The 13,771-nt window shown below is 51.7% G+C and overlaps 1 protein-coding gene across 1 annotated transcript; it reads left to right on the top strand.

Moving 5' to 3' along the window:
- Positions 1–653: 653 nt before the first annotated feature.
- Positions 654–12,724, top strand: LOC126568939 (uncharacterized). Its single transcript, XM_050225643.1, has 9 exons — positions 654–2,229; positions 7,087–7,209; positions 7,388–7,731; positions 8,374–8,512; positions 8,742–8,891; positions 8,986–9,129; positions 9,246–9,494; positions 9,618–9,910; positions 10,854–12,724. Exons 1-9 carry the CDS (start codon positions 2,151–2,153, stop codon positions 11,715–11,717), a joined length of 2,385 nt encoding a protein of 794 aa, XP_050081600.1. The 5' UTR covers positions 654–2,150; the 3' UTR covers positions 11,718–12,724.
- The last annotated feature ends 1,047 nt before the right edge of the window (positions 12,725–13,771 follow it).

Genomic DNA, 13,771 nt, shown 5'->3' with positions numbered 1-13,771 from the left:
CATTCCTTAGTGCCGGCACCGGCCTGGTCCAATCCATTCCACTCGGGTGGACGGTCGAGCAGCTGACGATGAGGCCCAAAGCAGCCAGGCTGGCATGCTGGCAGGCAGGCAGGCTGGCTGTTTGAATTTAAGATCCCGGCGCCCGGACAACGTCGACGACGACGCTGCATATTGGTGGAATGCTTTTACCGAAATATTGCCGCGCTTAGCAAATTCTGGCCAACATAAATCACCGACCACAACTACTGCACGCATATGCACCGCATTCCACACCCGTACAACTGGACCGAACCGCACCACAGCACAGGAAACCAAACCAGGCCAATGCATTCCAGGTTCATTCCATCGTGCGGTTCATTCCGAAGGTTCCGATTTCTCGGGAACAACTCCCCGTTTTTTGCAGTACGTAGCCAAGGCGATCCGCGCTTCCGGATCCGGCACCATCCGTTCCGAACGGTAACCGAAGTAGCGAGATCTGATCCTGTCGTGAGAGCGCCCGTGAGAGTTCGCCGCTTCGACTCACATTCCGGTTGTGAGTGACTCAGTCCCCGTGACTCATCGACAGTCGGATCTCCGTACGCGTTGGGCCAGAGCCGAGCGCAGCAGCCCAGCATCGGCAGTCGTGCGGTGTGTATGGTCCAGGGTGGATGCGATTCAGGAAGCGATCGACGGTACACCGAGGAATCCCCAATGTACCACTCCCAGGTGTTGACAGTTCAAGTGCGTGAACCCGTTCGCGACAAGGAACGTAACGTCGGAAGCGTCAGTCCGGTCCGTTCTCTAGTTGCTGTTGCTGCTGATGTTGCTGCCAATAAAAAGTTATCATAAACCATCGTGCCGCTGCCCAGGAGGGGCTCAAATTCACCCTTTTTCCCCCCTTTTTAAACCGGAAGTGGAATACCGTCCTGCTCACGTGGTGATTCGTGCGTGCGAGTGAGTTTTTTTTCGAAGAGGACCGCACGCGTTTTATAACCCTCCGCTCAAATCAACTGTTTTAACCTTCGGAAACATTGGTAAATCGGTGCACGGACGGCACACCGGGCAGAGGGCAGAAGGGAGGCGCTGGGTTGGATGCGTGAGGAACGATTTTCCGATCCGTGCCCGGAGTGATTGATGAGTTTTCACTCAACTTCTTCTTCTGCTTCTGCTTCTCCTTCTGCTCCTGCCATAACGCGTCAAATTGTGCGGAAAGTCTTGGCGGCCACCGAACCGTGGCCTGTGGACGGGATTGACCGGGGTTTGCTCGTCGATTCAACCACTCCCCCCTCGCTTCGCGTTGGCATGGAGCACCGTGTGGCCGAGTTACGACCACCAGGGCACGGTCATGGATTATTCACGCTTCGCGCCGTTATGTCTCCGAGTGTTATACGACTTATGAAAGAATAAAAATGCGAAAATAGCCCTTCCTGTTTGTGGCAGTACAGCTGAGTGGTGGTCGTGGTGACTGCTTCTGTGAGTCAGTGAGGAGCGAAAGAGGCAGAGAGAGAGATACCTTTCAAAGCGAGGGCAAACTTCCTGGAAATTGCCTTCCCCGTCAAGTGAAAGTGTTGGCGAATCGTGTTTGACCGTGCGTGGTGTGTGCGATAGGGGCCAGGAAGGGAAGGGAGGAAATTCCACGGGAGTAAAAGTGTTAAACGAGGTGCTTGAATGAGGTGAACGTGTATGCATCATAAATTAAAGTTAACTTCCGCGGTATTACGGTTGGCTTTCGACATTCTCTGACACTCTCGAACCTGCGGATCGGTTGAGATATTGGCCAGAGGGCCCCATCGCAACCCCATCGGAGCCGACCGACCACCCATCATCACTCCCGGGAATATACATAAAAAAAGAAGAGAGGGGAAACGCCACTCGGGGGAGGAGGAGGATGCTGCACCGCATAAAACGGTGTGCCCCAATGTCGGAACGAATTTGTGGCTGAAATATTGCTTCCGGGAGCGTAGAGTTGCTGCTGACGGAACAAGGGGAACGGGTCCATTGATGATTCGTGGGGTGAATCCGCACAGTGGTTCGTGTTTTTTTTACATGTGGCCCTTCTGCTTTCCATCACGGGAAAGGGAATTAACTGCAGCGGATAGTGGGTTGTTGGTGTGGTGTGTGCTCGAAATGTGTGATTCGATCCGGTAACTGGTGCAAAGGATTAACACAATATGGATACCAGAGCGTTGCACCTGACGGTCGTTGGGCTTCTCGTGGCCCTGTGCGTTACGGTGGCAGGAGATGATTTAGGTAAGAGCCAAAATTATCCTGTTTGTCGATAATTGGTGCAGCACTTTCGGTTCTCGGGATGGTGGAAAATGCTATTCAAAAGATGCACAGCATACCATCAATCGCGCAGTATTCCAAGTATTAATTACATATCCAAACCAAAGTATTATCAATTAAAAGTGAACTCACAATGCACTCACACATTAATGCTTGCAACAATGCACTCTGCTCGTTACTGGGCATCATTTTAATATGCGCAACTCATTCAACAACAACCGATAATTTATGATATTGCGGCTTATTTACACTGATAATTCCCCTGAAACGGATGATTCCATCATCGTTAAATCGCTGAATTGCCCATCGGCAACACAGCAGAATGGAGTTCAGCTGCTGCTGCTGCTGTTGAATAGCGTCCCCAACTCCAATCGGGCCACCATATGCCATCGAAAGGGGGTGGGGGGAGAGGCGCATTCTTTGCCGCATATCCGCAATCGGCAAACATCCTTTTCCATCGTTAGCCAACCGGGCTAACCGGGATCGCAAATGGCAAATGTTTACAGTGGTAACGGGGAACGGGCAAACGTGGAAAAAGGATTAATCTCGATCAGCGGTGGTGTTTTCCTTTCGCTTCGGCTCTCGTTTGCTTTTCCCTCCGGTGCGACTCCGGTGCGCGATCGGTATTTGATTGATCATAGCGCGGCGTTCCGAGGACGGAGTATGCCAAACGGAGAGAGAGAGAGAGAGAGAGAGAGAGAGAGAGAGACCATGTCAGAAAGAGAGAGGGAAAAGCGAGTGGCTCGTTAATCATGATAACGGTACGCGATGGCACGCGCCTGAAGCCAATATCGTGCGACCGAGCGAGCGAGCGAGCGAGTGAGCAGCGGAAATGAAAGATGGCCTATCATTTTCCGATGCGCGCTCCGATCGTCTAATGTGGTTTCTTTGTATCATGTGGAAGGGGGGAAGGGGGCAAGGAAGTGACGAGGAGAGGACCATTCACTCGCTGCGGTTGCCTTCCAAGGAAGGCATGGAAATGGTCTCACACGGCCCTATCCTTGACGCGCAATTGCATTATCGATGATGTATTGAGCAGCTTGTTAGCTTTCCGGCGCGTTCCTTTTCCCCACCACAATTCACGGTTCGTGGTTCGCGGTTCGCGAACCGCTCTTTATGCCGCTGGCGGCCATGGCTTGCCTTGTTAGTGAACGGCATCCGCCAGTTCGAAAAGCGAGAGCTACTAGACCGAAAGGGAAGCGCCACGCTTCAAAGATGCGTTCCATGGCTGACAGGCAACCGTTGTATGTGTGATGTGTGCGTGGTGATGATGAGACGTACGATTAACGAGCTTGCTCCATGGTCGTCGGAAAGCGTTGCCGTGGGTCGTACCGCAATAAAATTACAAACCTGATATGTTTATGGCACTCACGCACTCCGGCCACACCGTGGTTCTCATCCCGGTCGTCTCTTGTTTCTTTCTCGTGGAGGGCTAGCGGGCAAAAGGCCGAAAAGCAAGAAATGTGATGCGCCGCCAAGACCGCAGCAGCAGCAGCAGCAGCACCTGGCGCACGAGCACACCCACAGCCGGGGGGCGATGTGTTTTGCGATGTGACAACACAACATGGCGCAGTGTGACAGCTGGCCTCGTGAGGGTGTACCTTTTTGCTCCGTTCCATTCTGTTCCATTCCGTTCCGTTCCGTTTCGTTTGTTTGTTTGTTTGAGATTCCCTTTAGCTTACCGTTAACTTAATATGGTTTGCTGTCGCCGAACCACGCGCAATCCTGTTGCGAAAGAAGAAAAGGAATCGTCTTCGAGCGAATGACACGGATCCCCAGTGGCCAGTTGGTAGACTAGCGAGCGAATGTCACGACTTGACGATGACGGGCTAATAAAACGATACGCGCGGGATACACGCTCCAGGCAAACATGGCCACCAAGACCTGGGGGGCGAGGAGTGGATCGTAAACATTATACGACACAAGTAATGGCGGAATGATAGGATCGGTTGCCATTCGGCGTTCGGCGTTGATGATGGATCGGATGTTGACAGGGATCGTGTATCGAAGTATCAATCAAAACCGATCTAACCAACGGAACGGTGCCCCTGGGGCTGGATGAGGTGACGACGGACCGGATATGATGCTGTCCGTTGTGCTGTGACAGGTTTTTTTTTCTTGGAGAAACGTTGTCACCCGGATAAGGCGACATCTGTTGGCGATGATCACGTTACGTGATGTCGTTCGAGGAGTGGCCGAATGGAACCGATGCGAGCTGAACTTGATGAGCCTTCTTTTTGTCAGTTGACGTAATTAAATGTGATATCGGATCTGGATCTCCGTTCGTGGCTTAGGATAGCCAACCGAAAACGGAGCAATGGTTTGCTGTTGTGAATGACAAATTGAATGTCCTTCTCGGCAGCTGCCAGCGGATGGATGGTGGCATGGTCATGGCCAGTGGCAAGCGCAATCCATGGATTGGCGTATCGTTAGTTCATTATTCAATTGGAAGACTGGCCCCGGATGATACCGTTGATGATGGTGATGATGATGATGATGATGATGATGATGGGCACCGGAAACAGGGCAGGAAAACATATTTCTTCCATTAGAAGCAAAAATCGACAATAATACAATCATTGGACACAGCGCTCTCTCTCTCTCTTCTGCTCTCTCTTGCTCTCTCATTTCGTACATCCTTCCGGTCAAGACAACCCACTGAGTTGGTCTGTTCCGAAGGCGGACTCTTTTGGCCGTTTTTCAACTTTTAATCGTTCTCTGCTCTGCTCTCCAAGTCCGCTGTTGGTGTTGGCGTGGCGTGGCGTGGCGTGGCGCGGAGTCCTAACAATGATGCCAGACTTGGACAGCTCCCGAGTGCCAAGTGTGGGTGGTTTTATGGCAACCGGCAAGTCTGCAACGATGCTGCCAGCAGCAATAAATCATCATCGCGTTGAAGGGGGAAGAGGGTCTCTTTGATCACCCCCCCACCACTTCCCTGGATCGTCTCGTCTCGTCTCGGTGGCGCTGCTCGTGGTGGTTCCCTAATGTCATTTCCAGTGGTCTTGATTGCAGAATAATATATTCATCCTGCTTGTATCCATCAGCGCTTTGCGACTATCACGGGATCACTCGGCGCGGGTTGCGAGAACCCGGGAAACTGTTGCCGACAGCACGAGCACCGGCGCAAGCGTGCCGGCCTATCTAAAAACCACCATTCGGAGACTGTTTCGGAGACCAGTCAAGCAGTATAGGGGAGAGACCGAGGGTGTGGACACCGAAAAAAAAAAATATTTGAAAAGTTTGTCCTAAACAAGTAACAGCAGGAGCTCCGTCCGGAAGCACCACAATCCGGGGCTTCGAACAGTCGTAAAAGTTTAAATTGCTCTCGACTGGTCAAAAATCCGCCAGCAGCACAGCGTGTGCGAAACGCGAAAGGAATCCAGTCGTTCCTTGGTTGACCACGGGTGCCACGCGCGAGACTGGGTGGTGGGGGTAGGTAAAATAAATATAATATATTGCCTGAGCCTCCATCGGGAGCTTGACTTTGGCCGCTGTTGGTTGGTTCGCTTTTGCCATTTGAAATATGCGTAGTATGGCGTTGGAGAGGAAATCATCTTAAGTAGCTCAGGAAAATTCATGGCCCGTTTGTCGTCGGACATTTGGCCCATCGTTAGCGTTCTGGTGGTTATGGATTGTAGTTTGCGGTATGTGTGAGGTGCAGGTGGTCGCAGGTGGGAGAGGCAAACGACATACTGCGCACCAAAAGACCGCTGCTGGTTCACAGGCAGCGAGGGAAATAAAGTTTTTCAATTGTCCCCGGGACCTCCTGGGCGCAGGGATGAACGCGCAACAATCAGCGGCCGCTTGGTGGTAAAAATCAATATTCAACAACAAGAATATACAAACAGGAGCAGAGATGTTGTATGTTGCCATTCTCTTGCAGGGAAGCAGAAAACTCGGGACATTGTCCTATTTAAATGGAAGGGAATAAAATCCGACTTAATGTTTTGTTCGGAACTTCCATTTCTAGATCATATCATGCCACTGTGCTTTAAAAAGGGACGGCGAATTGTGAATAAAACATAAGAAACGAATGAACAATCAGATTAAAACAATAAAATGAATTCTAAACGTGTTCTACGGTGGGAAAGATGCTTCCTCCTGATGCTCACTGTAGCCCTACGGCCGACATTTTGAGCCAGCGACTGGCAGCCGTCTTGAAGAAACCAGTCCTCTCCTTGTTGAACTCGACACTGGAAGATGGATTTCGTATCTTTCACGTTTCCGTTGCTCTACCATTCTCCGAGCACAAAAGCATCCGAATTCCCAGACATTGTCTATCATCGAAGCGAACTGTTATTCCAGCGAAAGTGAAACAAACCAGGGAAAATTTCGAAAACAAAATTTCCCGGCTTGATTCAACACTGGAGTGTTGGTCGAAGCTTTACCTGAAGCATTATCTGTTGTGGCAGAGCATCATTTCCCAAGAAATGCGCTCCCAGGCCCCCGGGCCATATTCGGAGACGATAGTCTGGAGGTTTCTGTTTTAAATTTAATTTGAGTAAAGCAAACACAGTCTCTGCTAGATGACGCAGTGGCAAAAAGATACTCCTCCGCCTCGTTTGTACGTAGTTATGGGAGGCAAAATGGATGATAACGATTGTCATAATTTGCTCGGCATCAATAGTTGATTGGATCGCGTGATTGAAAAGCTGCAGCCCTCAGCGTTACACTGAAGCACATCGGAACCAGACCGAGAAGCCCGCTCGTGGGCAGCACTAGATTGAACATAAATAACACTCACGTAATCATTGCAGAAACCATTTTGCTCACTTTATACACTTTCATGTTTCACCTCTCTGCCTCCGGTCCCCGTTACAGGACTGCTCTCCAGTACGTTACGTGCATTCCGTACTTTTTGCTGCGACGATGAACTCCTGACACTGTCCTGTCCGATCGGTACCAGCATCTCCGTGGAGCTGGTGCAGTATGGTGGTAGCAAAGGTAAGGTAGCTCTGTATTTACTCAGTACACTTGCAGACACTGTTGCAGCTCGGTGTAGCGGGCGCGCGTGTGTGCGCACAATAGAGGACCTCGGTCCCAGCTGCAATCCGTTGTCCTTTGTGTGCTCCCGAGCTTGATCATCAGGGGTTTTGACGATGCTTTCTCATCTCGTTGGCAGAAGCCAACGATACTATCCAGTGTCCGTACAGCAGCGAGCAGGACTACGGACGGTACTATGCAGCCGCATCGACAGCAGCATCACCTGCCGTTCCCTTGGTAACACTGGACTTCACGACACCGCCGAGAACGAACGTGTCAACGACGTCCACCCTAGCGACGGCCAACAATACAACGATGACGACGACTACGACGACGATGACGACGACCACCACCAGCATCTCCATGGCTGGTGGTGCTGAGTTGGTGGCCGCAACCCTGAATGACACACCAGCCCTGGCAGGCACCACCACCATGATGGCAACAAGCACGGTCGACAAGTGCACTCCGCTCTACGTCCTGCAGGTGAGCCTTGGCCATGGTGTCTGGTTCTTACAACCAACGGTGCGCGAAGCGAATGTTCAAGTTTTGAGGAATTTGCTATCAGATCCGTATGGTTGGTTGGTCGTTGGTCCGTGGTGAACGAGGACACTCGACGTCGACACCAACACTGAGGGAGGGAGAGATGAAACATGATTCGCCCTCCCGTCAATCCATGTCCACCATGTTCCGGTTACACCAAGGGTCTTAAACTCGCGACCAACGGTCACCTCCACGGTGTATCTGAACTTTGATCATTAATGATACGTTGTATGTAATTTTATTCTATGCCTATGTTGGAATTAAAGTTCGCTAACACATCTGCAATGATAGAAGTGTTTGAAAAATTTAGAGAAGAATCATTTTTTTCAACATTAATGGACACCATAATGGAATTTGATATCTTTTTGATTTTGGGCCACTTAAATCGCTATACAAATCCCTGAAAGTATGCAATTTTACCGGTTACCTGGCGCCTCCATCACCGCCGAAATGGCCCACGGACTGCTTGATACTTTCATTAGCGGCCCGCATGCTGATATGATTTTGAAACCCCTGGGTTAGACTATTTGCTTACCATACGACCCCTATTCTGCCATCTCTCTCTCCCTCTCTCCCTCTGGACAGTACTCAATCCTGCAGACGGTGGTTGAGGCGTGCCAGAAGAAGCGCCGGTGCCGGATACAGGCGGCACCGAAGAACTTTGCCACCGCTCCCTGCCCCGGTATCCACCGGCTGGTGGAGGTCAATCACAAATGCCGGCCATGTAAGTGCTCCCGTAGAACTTTATCTAATGGTTTTCATCTTTGTTTGTTTTTTTTGGTTTCGGTTTTCTAATGCGACGCAAAAGTCCTCGCTCACGTAACACGAGGTATCCGATTTCAACTGTTTTTGCGCTTTGTTTTCGTCCCTTTTTGTCCACTCTCTGCTGTCAATCCGGGGTCCGGGGATGCGTGTGGACCTTGCTGTTGTGCTCCACAAACACACCTCGACAGTCGAGTTTCGCAGCTTGACCTCTTGCGAGAAGGACATTGTGCGGTTGGCGTGCGGTCAGTACACCCGGATAGCGATCTACAGTGCCGCGTACGGACGGACGGCCTACGAGAGCACTCACTGTGCACAATCGGCCGCTTCTCAAGAGCAGAGTAAGTGTCACCTTCGAGGGGGGGAAGAGGTATTGCTGCTTGCTGTGTGTGCTTTCATTTCACTCCCTGCGCTACTATCGCTCTCCATCTCCAGCCTGCCTTTCGGAACACACGAGCCACACACTGACGGAGATCTGCCAGGGACGGCGCAAGTGTACGGTGGCGGTGGAAAGCTCAACATTCGGCAATCCGTGCCCGGAGAGTACCCGAGTGTACCTGAAGGTGATCTATGCTTGCGGTAAGGGTTGCCCCCCGGTGTAAAACCAGGCCACACCGGCCACCAGGCCACTTAGCACCTGATCTAAAGCGTAAACTTTGTCGTACCGCACCGGTGCCGCGTGCCCGCGCACACAGTCTCTAGGAACGTGTTCCGGGAACGGTACATCACGGCACCGGAGGATGACGAGCTGGACGAGCGACCGTACGAGTCGAACGAGCTGTACGACGAGGAGCTGACACCGGCCCCGAACCAGATCGAGGGTTCCGCCATCGGTAAAGGTCCGGGACCCGGTGGTGGTGGTGGACCGCACCAGCACCACAAGTATTCGGCCAGCGGTGAGTCCTCGGTCAAGGCGGAAAACATTGTCACCTTCAACAAAGAAGGTATGTATGGTCCATGATGCCACCAGGCCCGGGACTCCGTTCTGGAGTGCCCTTACCGTTTGCTGGCAATCATTTTGCAATCTCTTCTCGCCCGTTTGCGTCCGTGCAATAACCGTTTTCTAGCGATTGGTGGCGATACTGGTGGTGGTTCTGCCGGTCTACTGGCCGATGGTCAGCTGCTCATCGTCGGTGTCGCGGTTCTGTTCTTCTGCTGCCTGTGTCTGTCGTTCGGGGCGCTGCTGGCGTACAAGATGAAGCTGTTTCCGGCGCGGCGTGGCAACCGGTGCGTAAAGGCCTCGGACTCCACGGACAGCCACTCGACGCCCTCCAGTTACCGGCCGACGAGCGAGGACTTTGATCTGGTCGACTGTGGACCGGATTCCGGGCTCGTCCGTACGTCCGAGAAGTTGCCCGAGGTGAGTACGGTAGCTGCTAGTGGTGGTTTTGATAAGAGTTGCTCATCTGTCAGCGATGTCACTGTTCGTTCGTCCGTCCGGAGATTGAAATTTTCAGCTGAGGTCACTTCGGAGAAGCTGACGGGCGCGTGACGGTGGGTTTAACGAAAGCACAAATTGCATTTCTGGTTAACGTCGATCAAAAACCGGACATCCTAGCGAGTGTCTGGAGTGGAGATATGGAATTAGTTGGAAAATTTCCGTAAAAAAAATCTTTGCATCAAAGCCCACAAAAACGCACCCCGTCATTCGTTTGATCCCGGCAATTTCGACAGTGATTGGCGGTGTCGTTGATCGATTTTAAAGAGGCTGTTTAGAGAGCTGAAAAAAGAAGCAACAGCTTAGCATATCCAACGAAATCAAAGCACTGTTTGACGGCCCTTTGACACGCGGGATCAACGCGGCGGGAGCACATGCACAATACACAAAAGGGGAACCCTTTTCTGGGTGATTTCTCACGAATAATTAGCCAATGGAGCGTGCGGCCGATTGGTAGCATGAAGAGACATTGGCTGTCATCGTCAATTTCTGGGCGCTTTTTTCTTCTTCTCTCGACTGTTATTGCTGCCAAGCCGCACATCAATTTGACGAAGGTTTTGTCCCACATTAGCAATCGCCCAGAACGAGTTCTTGGAAGAAGGTCGAAGAACATCAAAAAGTCATTCAAAGCGTGGCCTTTAAAAAAGGGAGCACGGGCCATGATAAGCCTCCAACCGTCCGTTGAGTTCTGATGGCTGGCGAGTGTTCCCTCCCTGTACTCGATCAATCCATGCTTGACTGCCATCGATGATGTTCATCCGAGGATATGTTTTCAGTGTTTTTTTCAGTACCGTATCGCAGGGGTTATCAATGTCGCTCTTCCTCTTTCTTTCTTTTTCCTTCCACTTCGATCACTCAATCACAGCCACCAAAGGCAACGCAAACGTTCGTCCAACCGCCTGTCATCACCACGGCAACGGCAGCGGCGACATCGACGACGGCATCCGGTCCACCGCCCATCACCACCTCCAGCCTACTGCCAGCGTTCAAGTTCGCCGAAATGGTGCCAACGCGTGGTGCACATCTGTCGCAGATCTCCACCACCATGTTCATCCTGCCGAACTATCTGATGGCCGATACACCGATGGCCGGCGGTACCCTGTCCCACCGGCGTCCACCACGATCGTTGCCACGGGGTCCGCTCGATGATTCGCTTGCCACCTGTGTCCGTGCACTTCCGCCACCACCACCACCATCAACCGTTGGAGGTGAGAAGCAACTCACCATAACGCTCGCCTCGAGCGATCTCGCTAGCGGTAACCAGCATCAGCTTCCTCCGGGACCGGTACCACCACTGGCAGCAACCAATCCATCCCAGGCCACCTTCTATACACACCCCCAGCACTCACAGCACCATCATCACCCATCGACCTCCTGTACCCAGTGCACGGTACTCGGTTGGGCGCCAATCCCACCGAAGGGCACTGGGACGGTGGCGCTCTACGGTGGCCCCACACCGTCCCACCCCTTGATGCCACCAGCGTCACTGGAACATTCCGTGCAGCAGCAGCATCATCCCCCACTGCAACAGTATCATCGCAATCAATCATTAAAATCGTCCTCGAGCGATGTGGTGGATGGCCATCCACATTCGACGAAGGCGCAGACCATCGGCGACCAGGTGGACCGTGGTGGGCCGGGGAAACCGGGGGTGGATGGCAGTCGCAGCGGCACCCTTACCGAGTCGCATTCTTTTTTATGGCTGGGCTTGAAGATCGGGCTGATGTAAAGCTGTAGGGTAAAGCTGTCAAGATCGACCTGCTCGATAATTCATCGCGCAGCCTTTTAAACTCATTCGCTGTATCTGTGCTCGTGTCCATGCGTGTGTGCGCGTGCGCTTGGTAGGCAATCATGGTGCGGCCCATTTACAATCCTGTTCCTGTTGCCGGCCTGCCAGCTCACCGTGTCAAAAGGCGACACGATGTGTGGTAGTGCCGGGGAAGTATCGAGGATTTTGGTTTCCGTTTTTTTCCGTTTCCCATTTCCCATTCCCTAGTAGCAGCAGCTGTACATATAAATCCTATACCGGGAGCACCACACCGTGGCACGAGGCCTGTGAGCCGACAACAGACAGCCACTGCTTGACAGCTTTACCCGACAGCCACTACCCTGCGTGACAACTTTATCGACAATTTGTCGAAATGAAACGGAACGGCGTGACCGTGTTTGGAGCAGATAAGGTAAATGATAAAAAGGCTGGGGCGGTAGGAAATAGTATCAACGAGAGAGCGAGAGAGAGAGAAAAAAGTTGCAAAATCCCGCCATGGACGTCACATTTACGGACGGTTGAGTTCGCGCAATTGCGAATCGCGCAAATCACGGCTCTAGTCGTCAACCACCATTCCACCATTTTAAGGACGGAACAGGCCACGTGGGAACTGGAGAGGCAAGTAAAAAAAGTATAAAAAAAATCTTCACGTCGAGACGCTCTCCAGTGTGGAGAAGTCGCGCGCAGGTACTTACGATAGGAACGGCGGCCACACGGCGAGATCGTTACCGTAAAGTGAAGCTCTATCATATAGAGCAGCGTGCAGACGGCACGGCTCCCTATCAACCGGAAAAGCATGAAAACCGAATTTGATTGCCGATCCCTAGAGAGAGAGCGCGAGAGAGGTCCCAGGGTCCCAGGCTCCCAGGAGCCCAGGCTACATCAAACCAAAACGTTTGTTTGCGGACGGGTTCCATCCATGGCCAGGCAGCATGTTTTAGAACAATTTTGTACATTCATCGTTAGTATCAGCAGTCAGCAAAATGATGTCAGAACTTAACTGTCAATACGAAAAAGGCACAGATGCAAGTGTAAATATACGACTCTAAATCACTGTTCAGGATTGCGTGGTTTCACCTGGTGGTGCTGGTGGTGGTGCTGGTGGTGTTGCTAAACGTCCGTGGTGACGATATCACATGAACGGGACCGGTGCGTATAACCGTCGAACACACGGTCGGTCGGTCGGTAGCATAATTTGATATTACGGAGAAGATACCAACCGAGTAATTAGTAGTGAGGTGGAATTAACGCTTTTCACAGATAATCGTTCCAGGAGCCTCAACACCTCAATTGAACCGCAGTGAAGAGGGGAATAGAGGCTGCTAAGCGGAGGCAAAGGGGTTGACCTATCAGCTGGTCAACCATCATAATCCCTTTCGCCCGTCATTACGAGGTGGCTTAGGTGATATCACGCCCCATGCTCCCTCCCAAAATACCGGGAATATAGTTTATCGCTTCGTTTGATTAAAACCACATCACAAAACCCATCAAGCCGCTAACCATAATTGACAAATCGGCTGATTGCGTTTTTTTCCCCCATTTTGTTTTGTTTTGTTTTGTTTAGGTGCAGACCGTAGGGACCTTCCATTTGTTGCACATCATGTCAATCAGTGGTGGCAGCTGCTATCGATACTGGTGATAATGGTGAACTCCCATCTCCGTCCTGAACTGTGTGACCTGGATTAGCGAATAGCAAAGTCAATAACCGGTTCCGGATATGGTAATGAATCCCCGTCACCGCGTTCCCGTTAAGCTATGCGGTCGGTATGCGTTCGATATAATCTTCGGTATCGGTGCAGTATAAGTTACATGATTATCCGCACGCAAGCGCAAGATAATCTCATTATCTAGTCCCATTGTGTGGGTCCGCGGTGGTCGCTATTTGCGGGTCTTTGTAGTGGCCTTGGTCTCAGCTGGGAACGGGGCCCCCAGTGTATCCTAACTGGGTTGTGTTGGGCTGGTCTGATGTGCATCTGTCATGCGCTCTCATCTGCTATGGCACCGTTGCTGGTGCC

This window comes from Anopheles aquasalis, chromosome 2 (assembly GCF_943734665.1).
Source record: "Anopheles aquasalis chromosome 2, idAnoAquaMG_Q_19, whole genome shotgun sequence".
Classification (NCBI taxonomy): Eukaryota; Metazoa; Arthropoda; class Insecta; order Diptera; family Culicidae; genus Anopheles; species Anopheles aquasalis.
The sequence above is the reverse complement of the archived record's forward strand: the minus strand, read 5'-3'. Positions and strand labels throughout refer to the sequence as shown.